Source organism: Dama dama, chromosome 9, assembly GCF_033118175.1.
Source record: "Dama dama isolate Ldn47 chromosome 9, ASM3311817v1, whole genome shotgun sequence".
NCBI classification, from domain to species: domain Eukaryota; kingdom Metazoa; phylum Chordata; class Mammalia; order Artiodactyla; family Cervidae; genus Dama; species Dama dama.
The window spans coordinates 74110894-74131819 of NC_083689.1; the positions used below are offsets into that span (position 1 = coordinate 74110894).

The following is a 20926-nucleotide window of genomic DNA, read 5'->3' on the forward strand; positions in this document are numbered from 1 at the left end:
GGTGGTAGTGACTACTGAAACTGGGATAATAAGTGTGAAGTGCAAATAGAGTGCTGGCCTGTGATAGACACTCAAAAAGTGACAGTGTTCGTTCCTCCTCACCAACAAATTTAGGTAACACCTAATGTCTATGCTGGTGGTGGGAACACACACAGTTGTTAATGGTTCAGAACTACAAAGTGGGGTCTGTCTTAATGGGGAACACAGCAGCTCAAGTTAGGATGCTTGTTCCAGGCTGAATTTTGAGTAATTTTGGTACAAGCAATGTGTAGGTCCATCTAGCCATCACAACTAAAATGGCAATTGAAAATTCTTTTCCAGTTGTTCACAAAGGGTGTTGTAACCTTGATGTGGGTGGGGGGTACAGGAAGGAAACATGGAATCAGGGGGAAACTTAGTTTTTCCTGAATGGCTGGGTACTATTTGGCTTTAGAATACAGGTATAGTTGGCTGTCTGTAAAAAGCCAAGCATCCTTTGATCCCTATTCTGAAAGACTGGCCACTAGGGATGTGGTGATAGAGGTTATATATAGGCAGGGAAGCCCCCTGCCTCTCAGATGATAATTCTGCAAAGCTCTTTAGGAGTTCCTCCAACACTGAGGGGGAATTCCTTAATTCACCAATAAGGATAAAGGAGAGTAAGAAAGTAACAAGAAGAGTTGAAGGAAATGATACCTGCATGCCTTCCTGTCCAGATATTCCAATCCCAATATCAGCAGCTTGAATCATGCTTACATCATTTGCTCCATCACCTGAAAGGAGAGTAGTCATGAGATCCTGGTCCAACTGCTGTGAGACAATGGGAAGTTTTATATAAGTGACTCTAGATTGTCTCCATTTTCACATAATTGAATCCTTTTAATGTTGCTTTGAATAGTCCTCTGGAAAAGCCATTGCTACACTCACTTAGCCTAAGAGATGTCTTTTCTTCTTTGGACAAGAAACCCTACTTTTCTTTTATTGTTCAACAAATACATGCACACACATGCTGCCTTTCATACCAGCACTGTCAAATGGATTTTTGTGTGATAGAAATGTCCTGTTCTTTACTCTCCAATTTGAAAACCATTACCCTCCTATGAACACTGAAATGTGGCTGGTGAATTTCTGTTTAATTTGAAGTGTAATGTTAAATAGCCACATATAGCAGGTGGCAACCATTTTGGATAGCACAGTTCTATAGACAGTGAGATCTTTTTCACAAGCCTGGCTTTTTCCTATGCCTTATCCTTCAGACCAAAGTTAAGCAAACTTTTTCTGAAAAGGGCCAAATAATAAATATTTTAGGCCTTGTGGGCCAAGATGCAATATTGAACAACTGTTCTTTCTGAATGACAAATAGATTTTTACACATTTTACCAGTAAAAACACAAAATCCATTCTTAGCATCTCTACAGAAATATGCAGTGGGCTGGATTCAGCCTGAGGGCCACAATTTGTAGACTGAAATGACTTCCTTTCTCTCCTGGCCCCACCTGTTTTTCCAGTAGGTTCTCATAATAATGTGGAAATATATGATATTACAAAGAATATGCAATTGGGGGAGAGAATTTTCTCCTAATTGTCTGGCAAAAAAGTTTATTAATCTTAAAAATGTTGTCACTGTAACTAGCTGTTACTCTTCTAATGATTTTTTTCTTGGTAGCATAGCAGTGCATAGTTTTCATCTTCCCTGTGGCAGAACAAATCCACCCTTTAACCTCTTCTGTTGGCAAGCCAGGGGAAGTAGAGGTGTGGAATCCTATTTTTCGCCCTGCTGGTTTTGTTTCTGCTGCGGTGGCACTGAAGCCAGCCCTTTACTTCAGGGAGTTAATCCTGGGCTATTGCCTTAAATGTGTCTGCAGCTTTCAAGAGGACAGTTTAGGGAATAAAATTAGGATGCAGTTGGTAAAACTTTGCTCCCTATATTCTTTCTGCATATCCCCTCCCTTTTTTTTTTTTTTCTCCAGGTTTTGAACTGCTTTTACCTGAAGACCAAGAGGGAAAAAAAAAACAAAAAAACAAAAAACAAAAACCAACTCCCTACCCCCGCGAAAAAACAAAAAACCAACAACAATGTAAAGTAGGTCTCTTATTTGAAATGCCAGGAAAGAAAATTTCTTTCCATATCTGTGTAGGAGTAAGAAAACCTGAACCATCTATAAGAATGTCCCTAAAAGAAAGCAATGTTTACCATATGCTTGGTATGCGCTGAGTACAGGATGGAATTAAGTAAGACTGACATTGTCCCTCCATTCAAGGAGCTCCTGGTCTCCTGGGCAGCCCATCACCAAGTCATAACAGTGCTGTGGAGCCAGCAGAGTGTACAGTAAAGGAACACTGGCCTGATTAGAGGAGGTTTTACAAAAGGAAATGGCTTGAGCAAAGGTCAGGAGGTGAGAGAGAATGGGGGTCCTGGGGAATGGTAAACAGCTTCCTACGGCTGGAACACAGAGTGCCGAATGTTGGCGGGAGGGAGGCTGGAGAGGTAGTGGAATCCAGATCAAAAGATTCTTATCATCCAGGTTTGGATGTTTCTGGAAGGTTTGAAGTAAGGACAGTTTTAATTTCTCTGCTTCAACCACGACTAAAATTTAATCTTCTATAAGGAATTTTTCATCAACCTACAAGCCCCCATTTATTGAGGGTATGCTTTATGTGGAGTCTTGTATTTAGAAATGAATGTATATACATTCATTTAAATGCGGGGCAGGCTCCACTTTTAAAATCTCCCCACTAGCCATCAACACTCAGCAGAATATCAAGTCCACAGACACCTGAGGTGCATGGTATTAGGATTGAAGGGGACACGGTCTGCGTCCCAGAATTGAGGGAGCCTGAGTGTATACGGATCTACCTGGGTGTTCTGAACTTGGCTTTGGCCTCCATCCAAGTGCTGACATTTCCTTAGCAGAGAACTCGGGTTCGCTCTCCCACCCTGCTTAGCCTCTGTTTGCTCTGCCGGCTGTCATGTCCTGACTGTCACTTTTACGGTGCCCTCAGCCTGGGCTCCCTGACTGTGACACTCGACCTCCGGGCTCTGGTCCAGGTGGCATGTCAGAGTGGCCTTGCCCAGCCTGCCCGCCCGCACCTCTCCACGCCGGGTACCTATGGAAAGGGTCGTGACTCCCAGCCTGCCCCGCACCAGCTTGACCAACATGCTCTTCTGCAGCGGGGTGGCGCGGCAGCACAGGACAGAGCGGCAATACCGGCTCAGCTCCAGAAATTTCTCCTCCAGCTTCCCCTGGAAAATGGCACTCAGTGTCTTCCCATCGATGACCAACCCAACATCTGGCGCTGCAGCTCCTGAGGTTGGGGGTGGTGTTGCAGAAGGCAGGCGGAACCCAGAGAGCTTGCGGTCTGGCTTCAGAGGTCCGTGAAATTGCTTTACCTCTTCCAGTGCCAAGTTGAGGATGGAGTCACAGGTTTCCTATAAAGAGTATAAAGGGCACAATAATCAATTTGGTGTTAGTAAGCAACACTGGAAACATAGGTTTAAAGCCTCACCTCATCCTCTGGTAAAAGAGTTATAAAACTCTACTACCATAGAGATGACCTGGGAATCACTCTCTGATTTTGACATTTCTCTGGAGTATTTCAAACAGCATCAGAGCAAGAATAATTTGGAACCACATTAATGGCCCAAAGAGAGAGCGAGCTTGGGAATGAGAGTGAAGGTAGCTCAGTAAGATGGGGACTGATACAGGGATGATATCGTTTGTAAATGATACTGATGAGATGGTAAATGACGACAATGTGTTAGGCTGGTACTGTGCTTTCCATTTCTTACAAGTCATTTCCCGTCTCCTTTGTTCCTCAGAACATACCTGTGTGGTAGGTAGGGTGGGTATTACTGACTTTAGCTTAGAGATGGGGAAATTGAAACTGAAATCCTTAGTAAGTTGCCTAAAGTCATCCAATTTAGTAGTGGAGGCTGATCATTATGATTCAACTTGTGGCTTTGTAATTGAAAAAATACATTGTGTACTTTATCATTGGTACAAATGTATTGGTCACACTGGTTGAAATTCACCACGAACATGAGTCTTACTGGTTTAAATAAACTTCTTATTTTTTCTGATGTTTATCTTGAAATATGGGGAAGAAGCTATTTCCTCTTATCAATTTTTCTCTATTACTTTTGAATATATCAAAGATAAAGACAGATTTGGATCTAAATATATCCTTAATACCTCTTTCACTTATGTAAACATCACTTTTAAATAAAGATATAGAAAAGTTGTGGAAGTCAGCTGGAATACCAATTTTAATTGCATTGTTTTGTTCACAGGGTCTTTATTTAGCAGTGTTCTCTTATCTGTGGCAAGAGATGATATTTCATTTATTGCACTGCTGAAAAATTCTTCTAAAAAGAAATCTAAAAAATTTCAGTCTATTTAAATGAACTTATTAAATAAATACAGTATAGGTAGTATATGGATTTAGGCAAAAATTGTGAAGTTTGTTCTGAAATGGCAAGTTTGAAGACCATTGATCTAGGAGCTGCTAAGACTATTTGGAATCATTCCTTCTGAAGTGAGTAGAACTGCAGTTCATTATTCTGGAGCCTTCCTTTAGGGGATGCTAAACTGAGACTGCAAGCAATAGGGCATGCATAGGACCCAGAGGGGCCACAAGAAGTAGGTCAGGAGTAGGTGATTATAGCTGAAGCACTTCTCTGGGAAAGAGCAAAGTAGTCCTTGCTGGAAGCTAGGGTTAGCACAATTTATATACAGGCATACCTTGGAGATATTGTGGGTTTGGTTCTAGGCTACTGCAATAAAGTGAGTCACGTGAATTTTTTGGTTTCCCAGGCCATATAAAAGTTATGTTTATATTGCAGTCTATTAAGCATACAGTAACATTATGTCTAAAAAAGTGTACAGGTATGTACAGAATGAATGTTGTGTCAGCAGGCATGAAAGCAAAATTAATCTCATTGTCCATCTCCATCAGAGCTCTTGGGTGACCAGGTGCATTGTCAATGAGTGGTAATATTTTGAAAGCAATCTTTTTTTTTTTTTTTTCCTAAGCAGTAGATCTCAATAGCAGGCTTAAAATAATCAGTAAACCATGTTGTCCACAGATGTGCTATCATCTAGTCTTTGTCATTCCCTTTATGGAGCACAGGGAGGGTAGATCTAACATAATTTTTAAGGATTCTATCACTTTTCGAATGGTAAGTGAGCACTGGCTTCAACTTAAAGTCAGGAGACGCATTAGTCCCCCGTAAGAGAGTCAGCCTGTTTTTTGAAGCCAGGCATTGAGTTCTCTCTAACTAGAGTCCTAGACAGCACATTTTCCCAATATACGGCTGTTTTGTCTACATTGAAAACCTGCTCTTTAGTGTAGCCACGTTCATTAATGATCTTAGCTGGATCATCGGGATAACTTGCTGCAGCTTCTACATCTGTGCTCAGTGCTCCACCTTGTACTTTTACATGATGAAGATGACTTCTCTCCTTAAACCTCATGAACCAACCACTGCTAGCTTCAGATTTTTCTTCTGCAGCTTTTTCACCTCTCTCAGCTTTCATAGAATTGAAGAAAGTTAAAGCCTTGCTCTAGCTTAGGCTTTGGCTTAAGGCAATGTTGTGGCTGGCTTGATCTCTCCAGATCACTAAAACTTTCTCTTTATCAGCGATAAGGCTGTTTCTCTTCCTTATCATTTGTGTGTTCACTAGTGTAGCACTTTTAATTTCCTTCAAGAACTTTTCCTTTGCATTCAGAACTTAGCTAACTGTTTGGCACAAGAGGCCTAGTTTTTGGTCTCTCTTGGCTTTCCTCATGCCTTCTTCACTAACCTTAATCAGTTTTAGCGTTTGGTTTAAAGCTAGAGATGTACAACTTTTCCTCTCACTTAAACACTTGGAGGCCACTGGAAGGTTATTAACTGGCCTAATTTCAATACTGTTGTGTCTTAGGGAATAAGGAGGCTTGAAGAGAGGGAGAGAGATGGGGAACAGTTGGATGGTGGAGTACTCAGAACACACACAACATTTATTGATTAAGTTCACTACCTTATACGGGCATAGTTTGTGGCACCCTAAAACAGCAAGATCACTGATCACATAACACCATGACAAATACAATAATAATGAAAGAGCTTAAAGTACTGTGAGAATTACTAAAATGTGACACAGAGACCCAAAGTGACCAAATGCTTTTGGAAAGAAGGCATTAACAGATTTTCTCAATTCCATGAAACTTCAATTTGTAAAAACCACAGCATTTGTGAAGTGCAATAAAATGAGGTATGCCTATAAATTCCTCCAACATATGACTGCAGCAAGTCATTGGAAACAGAAGCTTCAAAATAAAATCTCTGAGTGTACATCCTTCAAATTGTCTATATAATAATCACAATTGTTACCATTCACTTAACATTTAGTATCTGTCAGGTATGGTGACAGGCAGCCTCTAAGATGGTTCTCAATGATCCCTATACCTTCTGATAGTCAGGTCCTTTTTTGTGTAATCTCTTTTTTGTGACAATCTCTTGATTGTCATTATGACTAATATTTCCTTTCTAATGAAGCAAATTTTGCAAAAGTGATGGGATGTCACTTCCCAGGTCAGTCTATCAAAAGACTGTGGCTACACTTGGGCACTCTTTCCCATTCTCTCTCTTGAATGGCTTACCCTGGGGGAACCAGCTGCCATGTTGTGAAGCATCTCTATGGAGAGGCTCCCATGGAGAGGAACTGAAGCCTACTCACAATCATGTCCATGAACTTGGAAGGAGGAGGACTCCCCATCCCTAAATGACCCATCCCATTGAGCCTTTAGATGAGCTCACATCCCTGACTGCAACCTCAAGAGAGACCCTGAACCAGAGGTACCCAAATAAGCGCTCCTAGACTCCTAACTCATAAAAACTGTGGGATAATAAGTATCCACTGTTTTTAGCTACTAAGTTTAGGGGTAATTTGTTAACTCATAGAAATCCTGTGTTAATAACTATATTTCTTCTATGATCTTATTTAATCCTCCCAATAACCTGTGAAATAAAACTTTTTAATTCCCCATCTTACAGATGAGAAGACTGAAATTTGGTGAAGTATGGTATCTGGACCATAATAAGTCTTCAATATATGTTGTTAGTTATAATAATAATAGTTGCTATTACTAGTTCCTATCTAACATTATGGGTTCCTCTGGTGGCTCGGTGGTAAAGAATCTGCCTGCCAGTGCAGGAGACACAAGTTTGATCCCTGGGTCGAGAAGATCCTCTGGAGAAGGGAATGGCAACCATTCGATTATTCTTGCCTGGAGAATTCCATGGACAGAGGAGCCTGGTGGGCTACAGCCCATGGGGGTCACAAAAGAGTTGGATGCAGCTGAGTGACTAAGCAACAACATCTAATATTATCTAGTCCCTTCTAAAATTCCTTGACAGATCAACACTTCCAGTGATGGGTTGGTAATTCTCTCATTTTATGGATGAGAACCCTGAAGTTTGCCAACAAAGGTCCATCTGGTCAAGGCTATGGTTTTTCCAGTGGTCATGTATGGATGTGAGAGTTGGACTGTGAAGAAAGCTGAGCGCCGAAAAATTGATGCTTTTGAACTGTGGTGTTGGAGAAGACTCTTGAGAGTCCCTTGGACTGCAAGGAGATCCAACCAGTCCATCCTGAAGGAGATCAGTCCTGGGTGTTCATTGGAAGGACTGATGCTGAAGCTGAAACTCCAGTACTTTGGCCACCTCATGCGAAGAGTTGACTCATTGGAAAAGACCCTGATGCTTGGAGGGATTGGGGGCAGGAGGAGAAGGGGACGACAGAGGATGAGATGGCTGGAAGGCATCACCGACTTGATGGGCATGAGTTTGAGTAAACTCCGGGAGTTTGTGGTAGACAGGGAGGCCTGGCGTGCTGCGATTCATGGAGTCGCAAAGAGTCAGACACGACTGACCGACTGAACTGACTGACCCTGAAGTTTAGAAAGGCCTCATAACTTGCTTATAGCTTTAAGATACATAACAAAGAAACAATAGTCCTAAATCAATGTATATAGAATCAAACAGATTAAAACCATTGGAAAAAATACCTACTGAATATGTAAGTACATTAAACTGGGATTTAAATAAGTCAGATTTAGAATGGATTTCCCCCATTTCTGTCTTAACATCTCTGTTGTTGTTGTTCAGTCACAAGTCGTGTCTAACTCTTTGCGACCCCATGGACTACAGCATGCCAGGCTTTCCTGTCTTTCGCTATCTCCTGGAGTTTGCTCAAACTCATGTCCTTTGAGTCGGTGATGCCGACTCTGTGCTATCTCTGTACCCACTACTTTTTCAACAGGATGAGAAAGCCTAATCTTTCAGGTTTAGTGGGCCCAGGGGTGTGGGCAGTGCTCAACATTAGGTACCATCTTGGAGGGTCATGGACATCTTTAAAATGGTTGATAGTGATTGAGTTCAACTTGGGTGTGACCTGCTGTTTCTTGGGAACTTCGGCTAGTGAATCAACAAACATCCTCAGCTTCTTACAGGAAGGCATTGCATTTAACAGAATCCACAGAAAACCACTCCACCCTCCTCAGGAGGACTCATAGGCTTGTTGATGTCCTCCTCCTGGAAGTGAAATGATCATTGCAAATGGAATTGCCATTGCAAGCTGGGCAAGCAGACATCCACACTGTTACAGGGATCAAGCACTCAAGTGAGATGCAAATTACTTTCTTTCTTAAGCATAATATTAATGCCAAGATTTCCCTGAGATTGTTTTCATCTTGAAAATTCACTGGGGTTTCATCTAATCACAGCATAGTCTGCACCTGACAAGAAAGTAAATTATTTTCCTAATTCATCTTTAGTTCACTTTAGGGTCTCTGGCATTTCTTATTAGGATACACCACTTCTTTTTTTTTGTGTGTGTGTAATAAAGTTTTATTAAAGTATAAAGGAGATAGAGAAAGCTTCTGACATAGGCATCAGAAGGGTGCAAAAGAGTACCCCCTTTGCTAGTGTTAGCAATGGAGTTATATACTCTCCAATGAATCCAAAGAATGCCTGGAGGTTGCAAAGACCTCACCAGACCTACTCCCATAATTTACATTTTAAGATAACAGAGTTGGCCAGAAGGTTTAATCCAAAGATTGTCCTCAGGCAGGATACATCCTTGTAAAGACCAGACCTACTCCCATAATTTATGTTTTAAAATAACAGAATTAGCCAGAGGGTTTAATCCAAAGACTGTCCTCAGGCAGGATACATTATTGTTATATAATCCTAAGGAATGTAGAGGAAAAAAAATACATGGATTCTTCATTGAATGAAAACCAAACTGAAACTTGTAAGCATCTGTTTTGGGTCCAGATCTGCCTCAGGCAAAAGCAAAGGAGTGAGATTCCATCATCCTTCCTGCCTCTCTCTCTGTGCTGTTCTTCCCATCTCTCATCTTCCTCCCTCTCTCCATCCTTCTCCCCCTGGAATGTTCTAGGTCTCCAGTGCCCTCCACCCACCACCCCCACAACCCAGTGTCTTTCTTGTTCCAACTCCACATCTAATCCAATACTGCTCCCTTTGATAGGGGCAACTGACTCAACACCTACTTCCCATATTCATCAGCCAAGGAACTAGTGAAATTTTGCTTTCTTCAGTTTGCATCATGAACATAGGTTTTTTTCCTCCTAAACAGAAAAACCATTGCAACTTTAAATACACTTCTTTAGACTTTATACAGCCCTCTTTCTCCAAACATTGTTCTCAGCCACTCACAACCTAGTAAGGCTGAAAATTGCAGTTTTTGAACTTGGCTTATCTCTCTCTCCCATCGCATCAAAGCATACTGGTCTTGTATACTGCTCTCTTCAGATTTCATTCTGTGGCAACCAGTTTGATACTACAAATTGGAGCTGAAATTTTAAACTCAGAACCATGTCAATTTAGTTATGGTTTTTCAGTGGATGAGTTAATCCAAAGTATAAGAAACTAACAACTGAGATTCTGTGAGCAGACAGTCTGCAATAATGCAAATAGCACTGGCCTGACCAGAGAAGGGCATTCTAGACTTAGTCTGTCTATCAGAAATGACAAGGTGTCCCTGGGGAGATGACTCAGCAACTCTGTAGTCCTCAGTTTCTCATATATAGAATGGGGAGACTGGGCGAAGGATGGGATTCGAGAGAGCCACAACTTGCTACTATGTTTTGTTAGATGTAATATAAATAGACCAGTCAACCATGTGTGGGGATGAAGCAGAGGACCAGGAGTGCGTGAGGGCCAAGATTTGGGGTGGTGCTGCCCCTGGGTACCCGTAACCCTGTCTCCTGTTGGCCTAGGTGCCACTCTGCACTTGGACATCTGGGGTCTACTTTGGTCTCACCTGACTTTCTGTGTTAATGGAGTAAACGGTGTCTGTCTGGTCTAAGAGTCTGCAGGCATAGGCGATGTTGACCGCAGTCTCCTGCTTATCTCCAGTTAAGACCCAGAGCTGGATCCCAGCCTCCCGCAGAGCAGCGATGGTGTCTGGAACACCTTCCTGCAGCCGGTCTTCAATCCCAGTGGCTCCTGGAGTGAGCAAAGACAGCATAGCTCACATTTATGTTGGAAAAAGGAGCTGCTTAGTCTCCCCAAAGCCCTGTCAAACCAGGCAGTGATTATTGATTATCTCCATGTTCTAGGCTGTGCTAAGCACCCAGGATACAGCAGTAACAGAGACACAGCTGGTCCGCATCCTCTCTGCGCTCAAAGGCCTGTTGAATAAGGATTTATAACCGAGTGATGGGAGGAGAGAAGCCCAGCGTGCAGGGCAACCATATACCCAGAGACTTGAACTTCATCTAGAAGTTCAGGGAAGGCCTTGCTGAGGAAGAAAAACAAGTGAAAGTGTCAGTCTTTCAGTTGTGTCCGACTTTGTGACCCCATGGACTGCAGTCCACCAGTCTCCTCTGTCCATGGGATTCTCCAGACAAGAATACTGGAGTGGGTGGCCATTTTGTTCTCCAAAGGATCTTCCTGACCCAGATTCTTCTGCATTGCAGGCAGATTCTTTACTGTCTGAGCCACCAGGGAAGTTGGAAGTGCCGTTCAATCTCAGAGCTGGAAGATAAACCCTAAAGGTGGGGAAGAAGGAGAATTCCAGGCAGAGAGAGCAGCATGAGTGAAGGTCTAGAGGTCAGAGTAGAAGATGACACAGAAAGGGAGGCAGAGCTGGGTGAGAGATGAGGCAGGGAGGGGAGGTGCTGGGTCATGCAGAGCCCCGTCAGGGCGTGAAGGGATTTGGCATTTACTTGGTAGCAAATTAAAGGGAGTTAAGTTGGAGAGTGATGGACAGTTTTGAATTTTAAGAAGATCATTCTAGAGACTGGATTGGAGGGTGGAGGAAGCAGGATGAGGTTCAAGGCTGAGTCAGAGGAAAGCTGGTGTGGTTGGACCAGCATAGCAGCAAGAGGAGTGGAAAGACATGGGGACAGTAGTCTTTCCTCTGCAAGTGCTCACCCTAGAATTAATAGAACTGGGTTTTTAAAATATTCTTAGAGGGAATTAAAGATGTGAATTCCATAATTTTTTGAATGGTCTAAAGCTTTGAGCCAACCTTGATGAATATATACCCAAACAGCCAATGGTTGCCAAGTGATTAAGCAAAAATAAATCTGCATTTTAATTGAGATTCGTTTCAGACCACAGACTAATGGCTGTCCATTTCACTCTGGGCAGGAGTGAAGCATGCTGTTTCTTTTAATAATCCCGAGTGACAATATGTTGGCAAAGCAGTCACACTGGATGCATATTGAAAAGATCATTTTGTACTGGGAGACCCTGTGTGAATGCAATGCAGCTTCTGAATGGCAAGGCAATTTCTTAGTGGCAGGATGAATTCTCTTCCCGGCCCCAGTCTGCTCTATCCTAAGCCACTGTTGAGGGAAGAAAAATAAACCTCTCCATCCTGAAATGGGCCCATTTTGTATTTCAGGCCCAAGTGCACTGGAGAACAGTTCCATGAAAAATGATGCCTGACCCTCATCTTTTCCTCCAAGCATTAACCTGGAAGGTGAGAGACTGAAGCGGATGTGTATTACAGGGAGGAAGAGTGAAGGAGAGAGGAGGAAAAACACATTTAGTGGTGCGTGAGAGAACATGAACCAGGGGTTGAGAGCCTTTCTCAGCCAGGGAAGCTGACAGGTCCTAACAAATGCCGAACCGGCTCAGGGGCGCTTCTCACCAGCGAGGGCCAGAAGGCTCCCCTGGAACAAGAGGAAAGGTGTGCAGGAGTCAGGGGCCCTAATGGGATGACATTCTGGTGGTGGCCTGGTGTGCTGGATGGAGCTGTCTGCACTAGCTACCCCCTGGTTCCTGTTAGAGTGAGTTCTCCAGGCCAGCTTTCCAGGGAGCCTCGTGAGATAGCAGACAAAGGCCTCTGCAGTCCACACACGGGAAACAAAAGGCTGAAGGAGGTGGGGTGCAAAACCACCTCCCCTGGCTCGCCACTCCTCCCACTACATCTTGCTGCTACGTTTTAAATATAAAGAGATTTTACCATCTTCTTACAACAACACCCTAGGTCTCCCCCTTTACCCCGGCCTGGCTGAGTTAGGTGGAGTGTGATTTATCCAGAGGAGACAGAGAGGCTCAGAGGTGCGGGGAAGTGTCCCTGGGCACACAGGGCCAAGACGTGGCTTTCATCCCGGGTCAGCACTGCTTCCCGAAGGAGGCTCTGCCACGTGGCCGCGTGGCCAGCATGTGCATGCTACACAGGCATTGCCTTTCCTAGATCTTGTTCCCAAGCTGTGAGGCGACGAATCTGAAAAAGAAAGTCTCCCCCTTCTCCCTTGGCAACGCTTTTCCTTCAACAGAAATCCATCGCTGTCTCTTCGCTGGTGCTTTCCATCTTTCCCCCAGGGTAGCCATCTAATTTCTATACAGCAGCAGTCAGAGTGATTTTTATAAAACATAAATCTGTCCCTGCTTTAACTCCCCTTCTCCAAACCTTTAGCATACAATTTACATGGCCCTTCATAATCTATATCCTCCTGACCTCTCTAACCTCATGGGTCTCCCTCGCACTCCGTGGTCCAGCCAAGGCAGACCTCTAAGTCTCCAGCTAGGCCAGGCTTTCTCACCTGCAGACCTGCATTCAGGCCCTTCCCTCTCGTGGAACACCTCCCCCTGTGATGAGCTCCCTTTCTCCAATCAGCTCAAGCCCTCCTGTGCCCTCCTTGGCTCCTTTGTGCTTCATCCCACCAGCTACATCTCCCAGCCCCACTCTCATCACACTCTGATGAAATTACTTATTTGATCATCAAGGGCAGGGTCTGTGGCTCTTGTTCCCCATTGAAGTCACAATACCTAGCGTGCTACTTGGCACATAGTAGGTGATCAATAAACATTTGAATGACTGGAGGAGAAGCAACCAGGCTTCCTCCAGCAGGGAGGGCAGGAATGCTCCTGGGCATCCTCAGGAAGCAGGGTGTGGAGTCTGGTAGGATGTTGGCACAGCTCACTGGTGCCAAATGCCTGGAAGGGCGCCCCAGGGAGGCTCCTGATTGAGACACATTTGTAATAGTGTCAGAATCAAGGCCACAAACACCCTTTTTTGCTTGCAGCATTCATTGTAAAAAATGTAACAACAAACTTATTTTTAGCTACCGAGTAAGGTGAGTTGATTCTCCAGATGCTGTGCTGTCTCCATGAGAAGCTCATCTCTGTTGTTGAGGGATGCCTCAGCCTCACGCCGGAAACTGGCCCATCGCCTGAAGTCCTCTTCACTTAAGACCTGTGAGATGGGAAGAGGCTCATTCACAACTCTGGGTGTCTCCTTCCCCTGCCCACGTGCTGGACCTCCTACAGGCCAACTTGAGCTTCACTATACAATTAGATGGGGCTTTCCCCTCAATGATTTTTTTTTTTTTTAGATTATTGAATTGATGAAGGATTGATCTTCATGTTTCATTATCATCAAACGTCTGTTTACCCCTGCGATGCTCTGGGTACTGTAGATATAGTAGTGATCAAGAAAGACAAGAGCCCTACAGACCTGGGCTGATGTGCTAGTAGAGGGTGAGAGATATTATCTAAGTGAATGTTTTAAAAGAATGGACCATCCCAAGGACTTCTATACAGAAGACAAACAGCATGTGACTGGGTAGGGGGATAGCTGTGGGAAGAGCGGTTATTTTTGTTTGGATCGCCAGGACCCTTAGACAAGGTGATGTACAGGCTGAACTCCAATGATGAGAAGTGTTCAGTCATGGGGAGAGGCAAGTTCAAAGGCCATGAAATGGCAGTGAACTTGGCTTTCTTTCTGTTCCCTGAACACAGCAGTTGGCTTAAGGATGGACAGCCAGATGGAGAGGACCAGTGATGCAGCTGGGCTGGAAAAGTAAGTAGCAGACAGGTCTTGTGTAGCCTGGTAGACTATTCCACTAGCTCCTGGAGGTGTCAAATGGCTGAAAAAATCCAACTAGAGGACACAGGGGGCTTCCCTGGTGGCTCAGTTGGTAAAGAATCTGCCTACAGTGCAGGAGACCTGGGTTTGATCCCTGGGTTGGGAAGATCCTTGGAGAAGGAAATGGCACCCACCCTAGTATTCCTGCCTGGAAAATCCTATAGACAGAGGAGCGTGGTGGGCTACAGTTCATGGGGTCGCAAGAGTCAGACATGACTTAGAGGCTAAACCACCACCAGAGGATATAGTTCCTCTTCTGGACTCCATAGCATTTTAGACCCCTCTGTTGGCATTATATGCACACTGTCTCTTACAGTAAAAAATGATTCTTTTGTCTAAGCATCAAATATTCTTTTGATTTCCCACCCATGCATGACACTGTGGGGAAAACAAAGGGGACACAAGTAGGTCTTTTACTTTTGAGGGAAAACAGTCTTATCAGAGGAGGCAAAATAGAAATAGATAATTTCAATAAAATATAGAAACTGGTAAGGTTTTAACTACAATCTATAGAGTAGAAAGTGCTGGTCACTGTCGCAGCATTACCTGTTACCTTCGTTAATCTCCATGACACCTGTGTGAAGTAGGGAACAGTAGCACCGTTTGACACATGAGAACATCCCAAAGCTCAGAGAGGTGGAGAAACTTGCCCAAGGTCACATCGCTGCTAAGTGACTGGGACTTGTCCCAGGCCTGGCTTTGAAGTGGGTGCTCTTAAACTTTATGGGGCACTAAGCTCCATGAAAGAGATGAAGAACTCTGGGATTTCTAGAGAAGAAACCACTCCTATTCTTTTTTAGACTCTTTTCCCATGTAGGCCATGACAGAATGCTGAGTAGAGTTCCCTGTCTAGACAGTAGGTCCTTATTAGTCATCTATTTTACATATAGTAGTGTGTACATCAATCCCAATCTCCTAGTTTATCCTTCCCCCATTACACCCTGATAACCATTAAGTTTGAAAAGAATCTTAAAAAAAAATGGATATATGTATAGGTATAACTGAATCATTGTACACCTGAAACTAACAACATTATAAATCAATTATACCCCAATTAAAAAAAAAGAAACCACTTCTAACCATCTCGAAATGCATGCCCATTGTAGCTCGCCTATCTGATTTTAGGTACCCCAGCTCTGGGAATCACAGCTCTTTGCTTGCCTTTCCTGTAGGGGCTGCAAACTGAAAGACCTGCAGGGCCCAGGGAAGGTAACCTACTTGAATCTAGCTGGGCCAAGGGCAATGCGATAGACAATGGTAGGAACTGTGACCAACCTCAGAACACAGAAGAATATATTCCTCAGCAGGAATCTGCTGCTACCTGGCTATAGTATTTGAAGCTATTCAAGAATGGTAAGCCAGTTTTCCAGATCCTCTACATTTTCAAGAGAAACCAGAAATCTAGATTTGTATGTGATCACATAAAATCTCCCAACTTCTAGATCTTAGCAAATAATGGAAATGGTAGGAGGATATTTAAAGGCAAAATTACAACATTAAAGAATCATGAGTTATAGGTTACCAATTACAGAGACAATGAAAAGCAGGGAACCACAAGGCCACACTGATAAGGAACCTTACCACTCAGATTTCTGTCCCAGCAAAATTGTCAAAAGTTGTGGGTCTGTGTGGTCAGGATAGCCAATTTTGAAAATATTAGAAGAACCAATATTGAGGATCTTCTAACAAGAAACAGAAAAGACACAAGCAAGGTTGAAGCCTTTTGGCCACTAAATGCAGAATTTATTCTTACCTTCTTGGCGATACACAGTGTTCGAAGGCCGTCTCGTGCATACAAGTCTAGATGCCTCTGGGTCCGGGCTTGGATTTTCCTCATCTTCTTTTCCACATTAGTGTCAGTCACTGTCAAATAATCATTGTTCCCCATGAGGTCATGGACAAAATGCTTAGGGATCCCGTTTCTAACACCCTGGGGTCTTTAGAGGAGGAATTCCCTTATACCACCCCCACCCACACACACATACCCCTGTCACAAACACGAAGCTGCTCTTCCAGGCTGCCCTGCAAAGCGGTAACTCCATGGGTCCTTAAACTGTCCGCTCTCTATATCTGATCATCAAAAGTCTGGCTGAGAGAAGTACTATTTAGGGAAGTTAGGTGGCTTCAAGTATTGTTCCCAAATGCTTGTTTGTGGAAATTCCCTGACTGTTCAGTGGTTAGGACTCTGTGCTTCCAATACAGGGGCCTGTGTTCCATCCCTGGTTCGGAAACGAAGATCCTGTACACTGTGCAGGGAAAAAAAAAAAAAAAAAGCATGGAAAACGCAAATACCTGTTTGCATCAGAATCACCTGGGAACTTAAATGACAGAGACTTGAAGGTCCAGTTGAAGGCCTGCTGAATCAAAGAACAAGAAGTCCTCCCTGTGACTAGTTTAGCCCTGAATAACCAGCTGTTTAGCTGTGTGCTAAGTCGCTTCAGTCGTCTACGACTTATTGGGACCCTGTGAACTATAGCCCATCAGGTTCCTCTGTCCATGGAATTCTCTAGGCAAGGATGCTGGAGTGAGTTGTCATTTCCTGCTTCAGGGGACCTTCCTAAATCCAGGATCAAACTCCAGTCTCCTGCATTGGCAAGAGGGTTCTTTACTACTAGCATCACCTGGGAAGCTCCAAATAGCTGTTTGCTAAGTCTTAAAAATGCTATCCATCACCTGCTCTGTAATCTACTTTAGTCCTTATGGCAAGTTGCTTCCAAAATGAAGACAGACCTAAATCTCATTGCTAAGTTCTTTACCATACTGGGTTTGCTGAGTTAGGCTTCAAAAAAATATTTTTTTGGATTCCTATAAATCTAGTGTGAAAAATATTTCATTGTGTAGCTCAGAGTCCCCCTTTTGAAGTCCTATATAATACATTTCTCTTAGAAGAAATTTATCTTTTTCGTTTGAAGTTCCAGTACTTCTATCTATCAGATAAAAAAGAATTTTTCAGCCTGGGCTGGCGGTTACAGGACAGGATTGATGCCATCACCACTTCCTTCATCTGAGATATCACAGACATCCCTAATCAGTGGCAGCATTTTGGAAGTCTAAGCTTGAAAAAAGCATCAGAATCCTTCTTTACCAGGGCTGGCTTGAGATCTTTAGTAACCCTAAGCAGTAAACAGTCTTTGTGCCCCTTGTTCATCGCTCCATATAATGCAGAATTAAAACTACAATTCTTTACAGTAAGACAAGTATAAGGAAGTCCAACAAAGCTCTGATTTTTTTCCCCCGATACTACTCTAAGCCTGCTTTTACACAGTATAAAATCCCTTCAAAGATGATTTCCTTATTTTTCAGATATTACTTGTTTTCAGGTGCCTTAAGCACAATCTTTGTGCCTTGTCTTTTGGAGCACTATCTACGATGTTTTATTTTCAAAGACATCTGCTTCTGAGATTAAAAACACCTTTTGCCTTCTACCTGTGTACTTCTGAGTTTACTTTATTGCTCAGGCTACCAGGAACCTCAGGGTCAAGTTGACTGTTCAAACATTGTACATATACTAAACCTGAGGTTATTTACCCCCTGATTTTGAAATCTTTGCTTCTCAAATCTCATAGAAACATCGTATATGTATCTTTTATTGGAGGAATCTCTCATCCATTTTGGAATCAGGTGAGGAACAAAGAAATATGTCCAGGGCAGTGTGGAAGGCTGCTGTGCGGGAATGGAATGCTGTGGCTCCCCCGATTCTGAAATGCCGAATCCACTTGCCTGCCAGAGTCTGGGGATGAAGACACTTAATTAGCTCCCTTCCCGTTCTAAACGCTCATCAATCCCCATGAACCTCTTGGCTCTGATCCATAGCTGACAATGCAGGAGGCACAGGGCTGCCTGGGCAATTCTGAAGCTTGGCTGGAATCTCCTGTCCTGGGAGAATCATAGCCCCATAACTGTCTTTTCCTTGTTAGCAATCAGGAAGCGGCTACACATTAATTCATGCTGCTCCAAAATTGGACACCGATAATGTAGGGACTTTGGAACATTTTTCTGGCTTGGAGCAAGTTAATGAAAATCCATGTTGGGGAAGCTGGGGAAGGGAATGATAAAGAGCATCCCCTGAGGTTTCTCAGAGCAAATCGAGCTCAGTGCAGAATTCTGGTGGCGTTACAAAAGCTCTGAACCAGGATTCAGGACACCCCCACTAGGATTCACCACTAGTTAGCTGAGCATCTTCTTTTATGCCACTTCCCTCTTCAGGTTCATTGGGCATCTCCCCAAAACTAAGAGTTAGGACCACAGTATTTTCTAGGGTATATTGATGGATGTCCTGGGGTGGGGGTGGATTCGTGTATGGAGCATCCATGTTTAAATGAGTTTGGAAAAGTAAAAACTGGGATAAATAAAGAGGTTCCTCTGTAACAAGGCTGCCCAATGTCTTTAATAAGCTCTGTAATTTTCCAGGTCATGGAGATGTGGAGAGCAGTGTGTGTTAAGGAAGATACTGTGAGGAAAACATCTCGAGGGCTTGTGTTCCAGCTGGGACCTGCTGGACTGAGTGACACCATAACTCAAGCCCCCCAGTTACCATTCAATGCCACCAGTTAAACACCAGAACCCTCTCTTCTTGGACCCTGATGAGATGACTCACCGCAGGCTGGGTCTTCCAGCAGGTCCATGATGACGCAGTCGGCGCCCTTGGTGTAGACGATAATCTCGCCGGTCAGTGGGTGCCTCACAACCACAGACATCCTCTTCCTGACAGAGTCAAACTCCAGGGTGCAGAGGACATCGAAAGTGAGGCAGGTCCCCTGGGGCAAGCGCACGGTCACTTGCTCGGGTGTCCGGGACTCCAGTGTGAAGCTGTAGGCACGGGCTGCATGCACTAGGGCGGCCTCATCAGGGCTCTCAGCCTCATAACAGAGCTCGGGACCAGCCAGACTGAGGGCTGGGGCCTGCAGCACCTCCTCCAGGGAGGCCCCCGGCCCTGCCTCCAGGATGTCGCCCTGCTCCCACGTGCTGCTTTTGTAGCCGCCGTCAGTGGAATAGCCACCACTGCACACTGACCCGTCGTCTCTCTCTTCCGAGTCCGTGGTGGGGATGTTGGCCCCCAAGCTCTCCCCCAGGTCCATGTCGGAGGGTGCAGTGGATGAGAAGGACTGACTGAGGCTTGAAAGCTTCAACCTGTGGAACAGCTGCTGGATCTTCTCCAGGGATGTCCCCAGAGCCTTGGTCGAGGGTGGCATGGTGACCTTGAGGCAAAAGAGGAAAGGAGAACATGACTTTCCAGGTTGGGAAAACTATCGAGCTCCCTCATGGCAGAATATGAAGCTCATTTTGCAGTCATCCACTTCAGTGATGGTGGGCAAGCCTTCTCCCTTCTGTGAGCCTCAGTTTACCCAACTATGACGTGAGAGGGTTAGGCCACTGGTTTCCTTCCAGCCCTGACTTCCTAGGGATTGGTGGTGACATCCCACTTTGATCATGGGCCAAGAAAAGCAAAGGAGACAAAAGCCAGACTCAGGGTTGCAGTTCACACTCCCTGAAACCTTATCATCACCTTGCCTGCTTTATTTTTGCATGCAGCATCTCACTTTATCCTCCCAGCAACAGTGCTAGGGGTTCCTATCATTATCCCAACTTCTGGATGAGGAAACCAAGGCATAAAGAGATTAAGTGGGCTGTGATCACCCAGCTTGTAGGTGGCAGAGCTGGCTTTCACATCTGGGTCTGTCTGACTCCAGAGGCTTTTGAGCTACCTGCCAGCTGTAGCCTTCCATTAGAACTTGAAAACTGAGAATTGGATGGTATACTTCTTTCTTCCTTGAACATAGAACTTCTCAGATAATGCTTCCTGCCTCCCAAAGTTCCCTGCAGACCTCTGATTACTTGCTGACTTTTCAGAGTAGTTTAGAACCTGGGTGTACTAATAGGGGCTCTGGTTTGGTACCTGGATGAACCCTCTTTTTCTTGATTTTTGTGGCCAAGTTTTGTAACACCCATTATTCTTATTCATCACTTACAAGAGAGCTTGGGCGAGAGTATGTGGATAATCAAAATAAATCTATCTTCAGTACTGAAAAATAACTCCAAGTATAATCTTTTATAAATGGCCATCCAGCTGTGTTATCTCTAACTTAGCAAAACCTCACACACAGTGTTCATTTTTTTTAACCTCCCCCTCTTTAAAAAGCAGATACCAGTATACTGTGATATTATGATAGAATCATACAGATGGTTCTGCCATGTATTCACCATATGTCCTTCATTAAGTTACTCAAGTTCTCTGAGCCACTGTTTCTTCTCTTGCTAAATCCAAAGACATACCCCACAGGATTGCTGGGCCATAAAGATTAAATGATAGTGCGGGTGACGTTTGGCATAGAGCCCTGCACATAGCAAGTGCTCAGTAAATATTAACTTTTAATGTCTACCCTGCAGACAGACACAAAATGTGAAACCTACACAGAAAACTCATATGGAACTTCTTATATTATATTTAAAACATAAGGAGATTGAGGCCCAGAGAGGACAAGAGCTTTGTTCAAGGTCTCACAGTGATGACACGGTGACAGTGTGATTAGGACCCAAGTGTTCTGTGCTCTTGTGCA

General features: G+C 44.0%; 1 protein-coding gene across 7 annotated transcripts in view; it reads right to left on the reverse strand.

Annotated features, from left to right (window-relative positions):
• The window catches only part of ATP10B (ATPase phospholipid transporting 10B (putative)), a 358643-nt gene that overhangs the window by 30408 nt on the left and 307309 nt on the right, over window positions 1-20926 (reverse strand). For all 7 annotated transcript variants that reach the window (XM_061151886.1, XM_061151889.1, XM_061151887.1 and 4 more), the window contains 6 exons: window positions 18967-19567; window positions 16123-16232; window positions 13571-13697; window positions 10308-10492; window positions 3088-3409; window positions 676-752 (listed from right to left, as the gene is read on the reverse strand). In XM_061151886.1, the coding sequence (XP_061007869.1) occupies window positions 676-752; window positions 3088-3409; window positions 10308-10492; window positions 13571-13697; window positions 16123-16232; window positions 18967-19567 (1422 nt within the window). The remainder of the gene's footprint in view (window positions 1-675; window positions 753-3087; window positions 3410-10307; window positions 10493-13570; window positions 13698-16122; window positions 16233-18966; window positions 19568-20926) is intronic.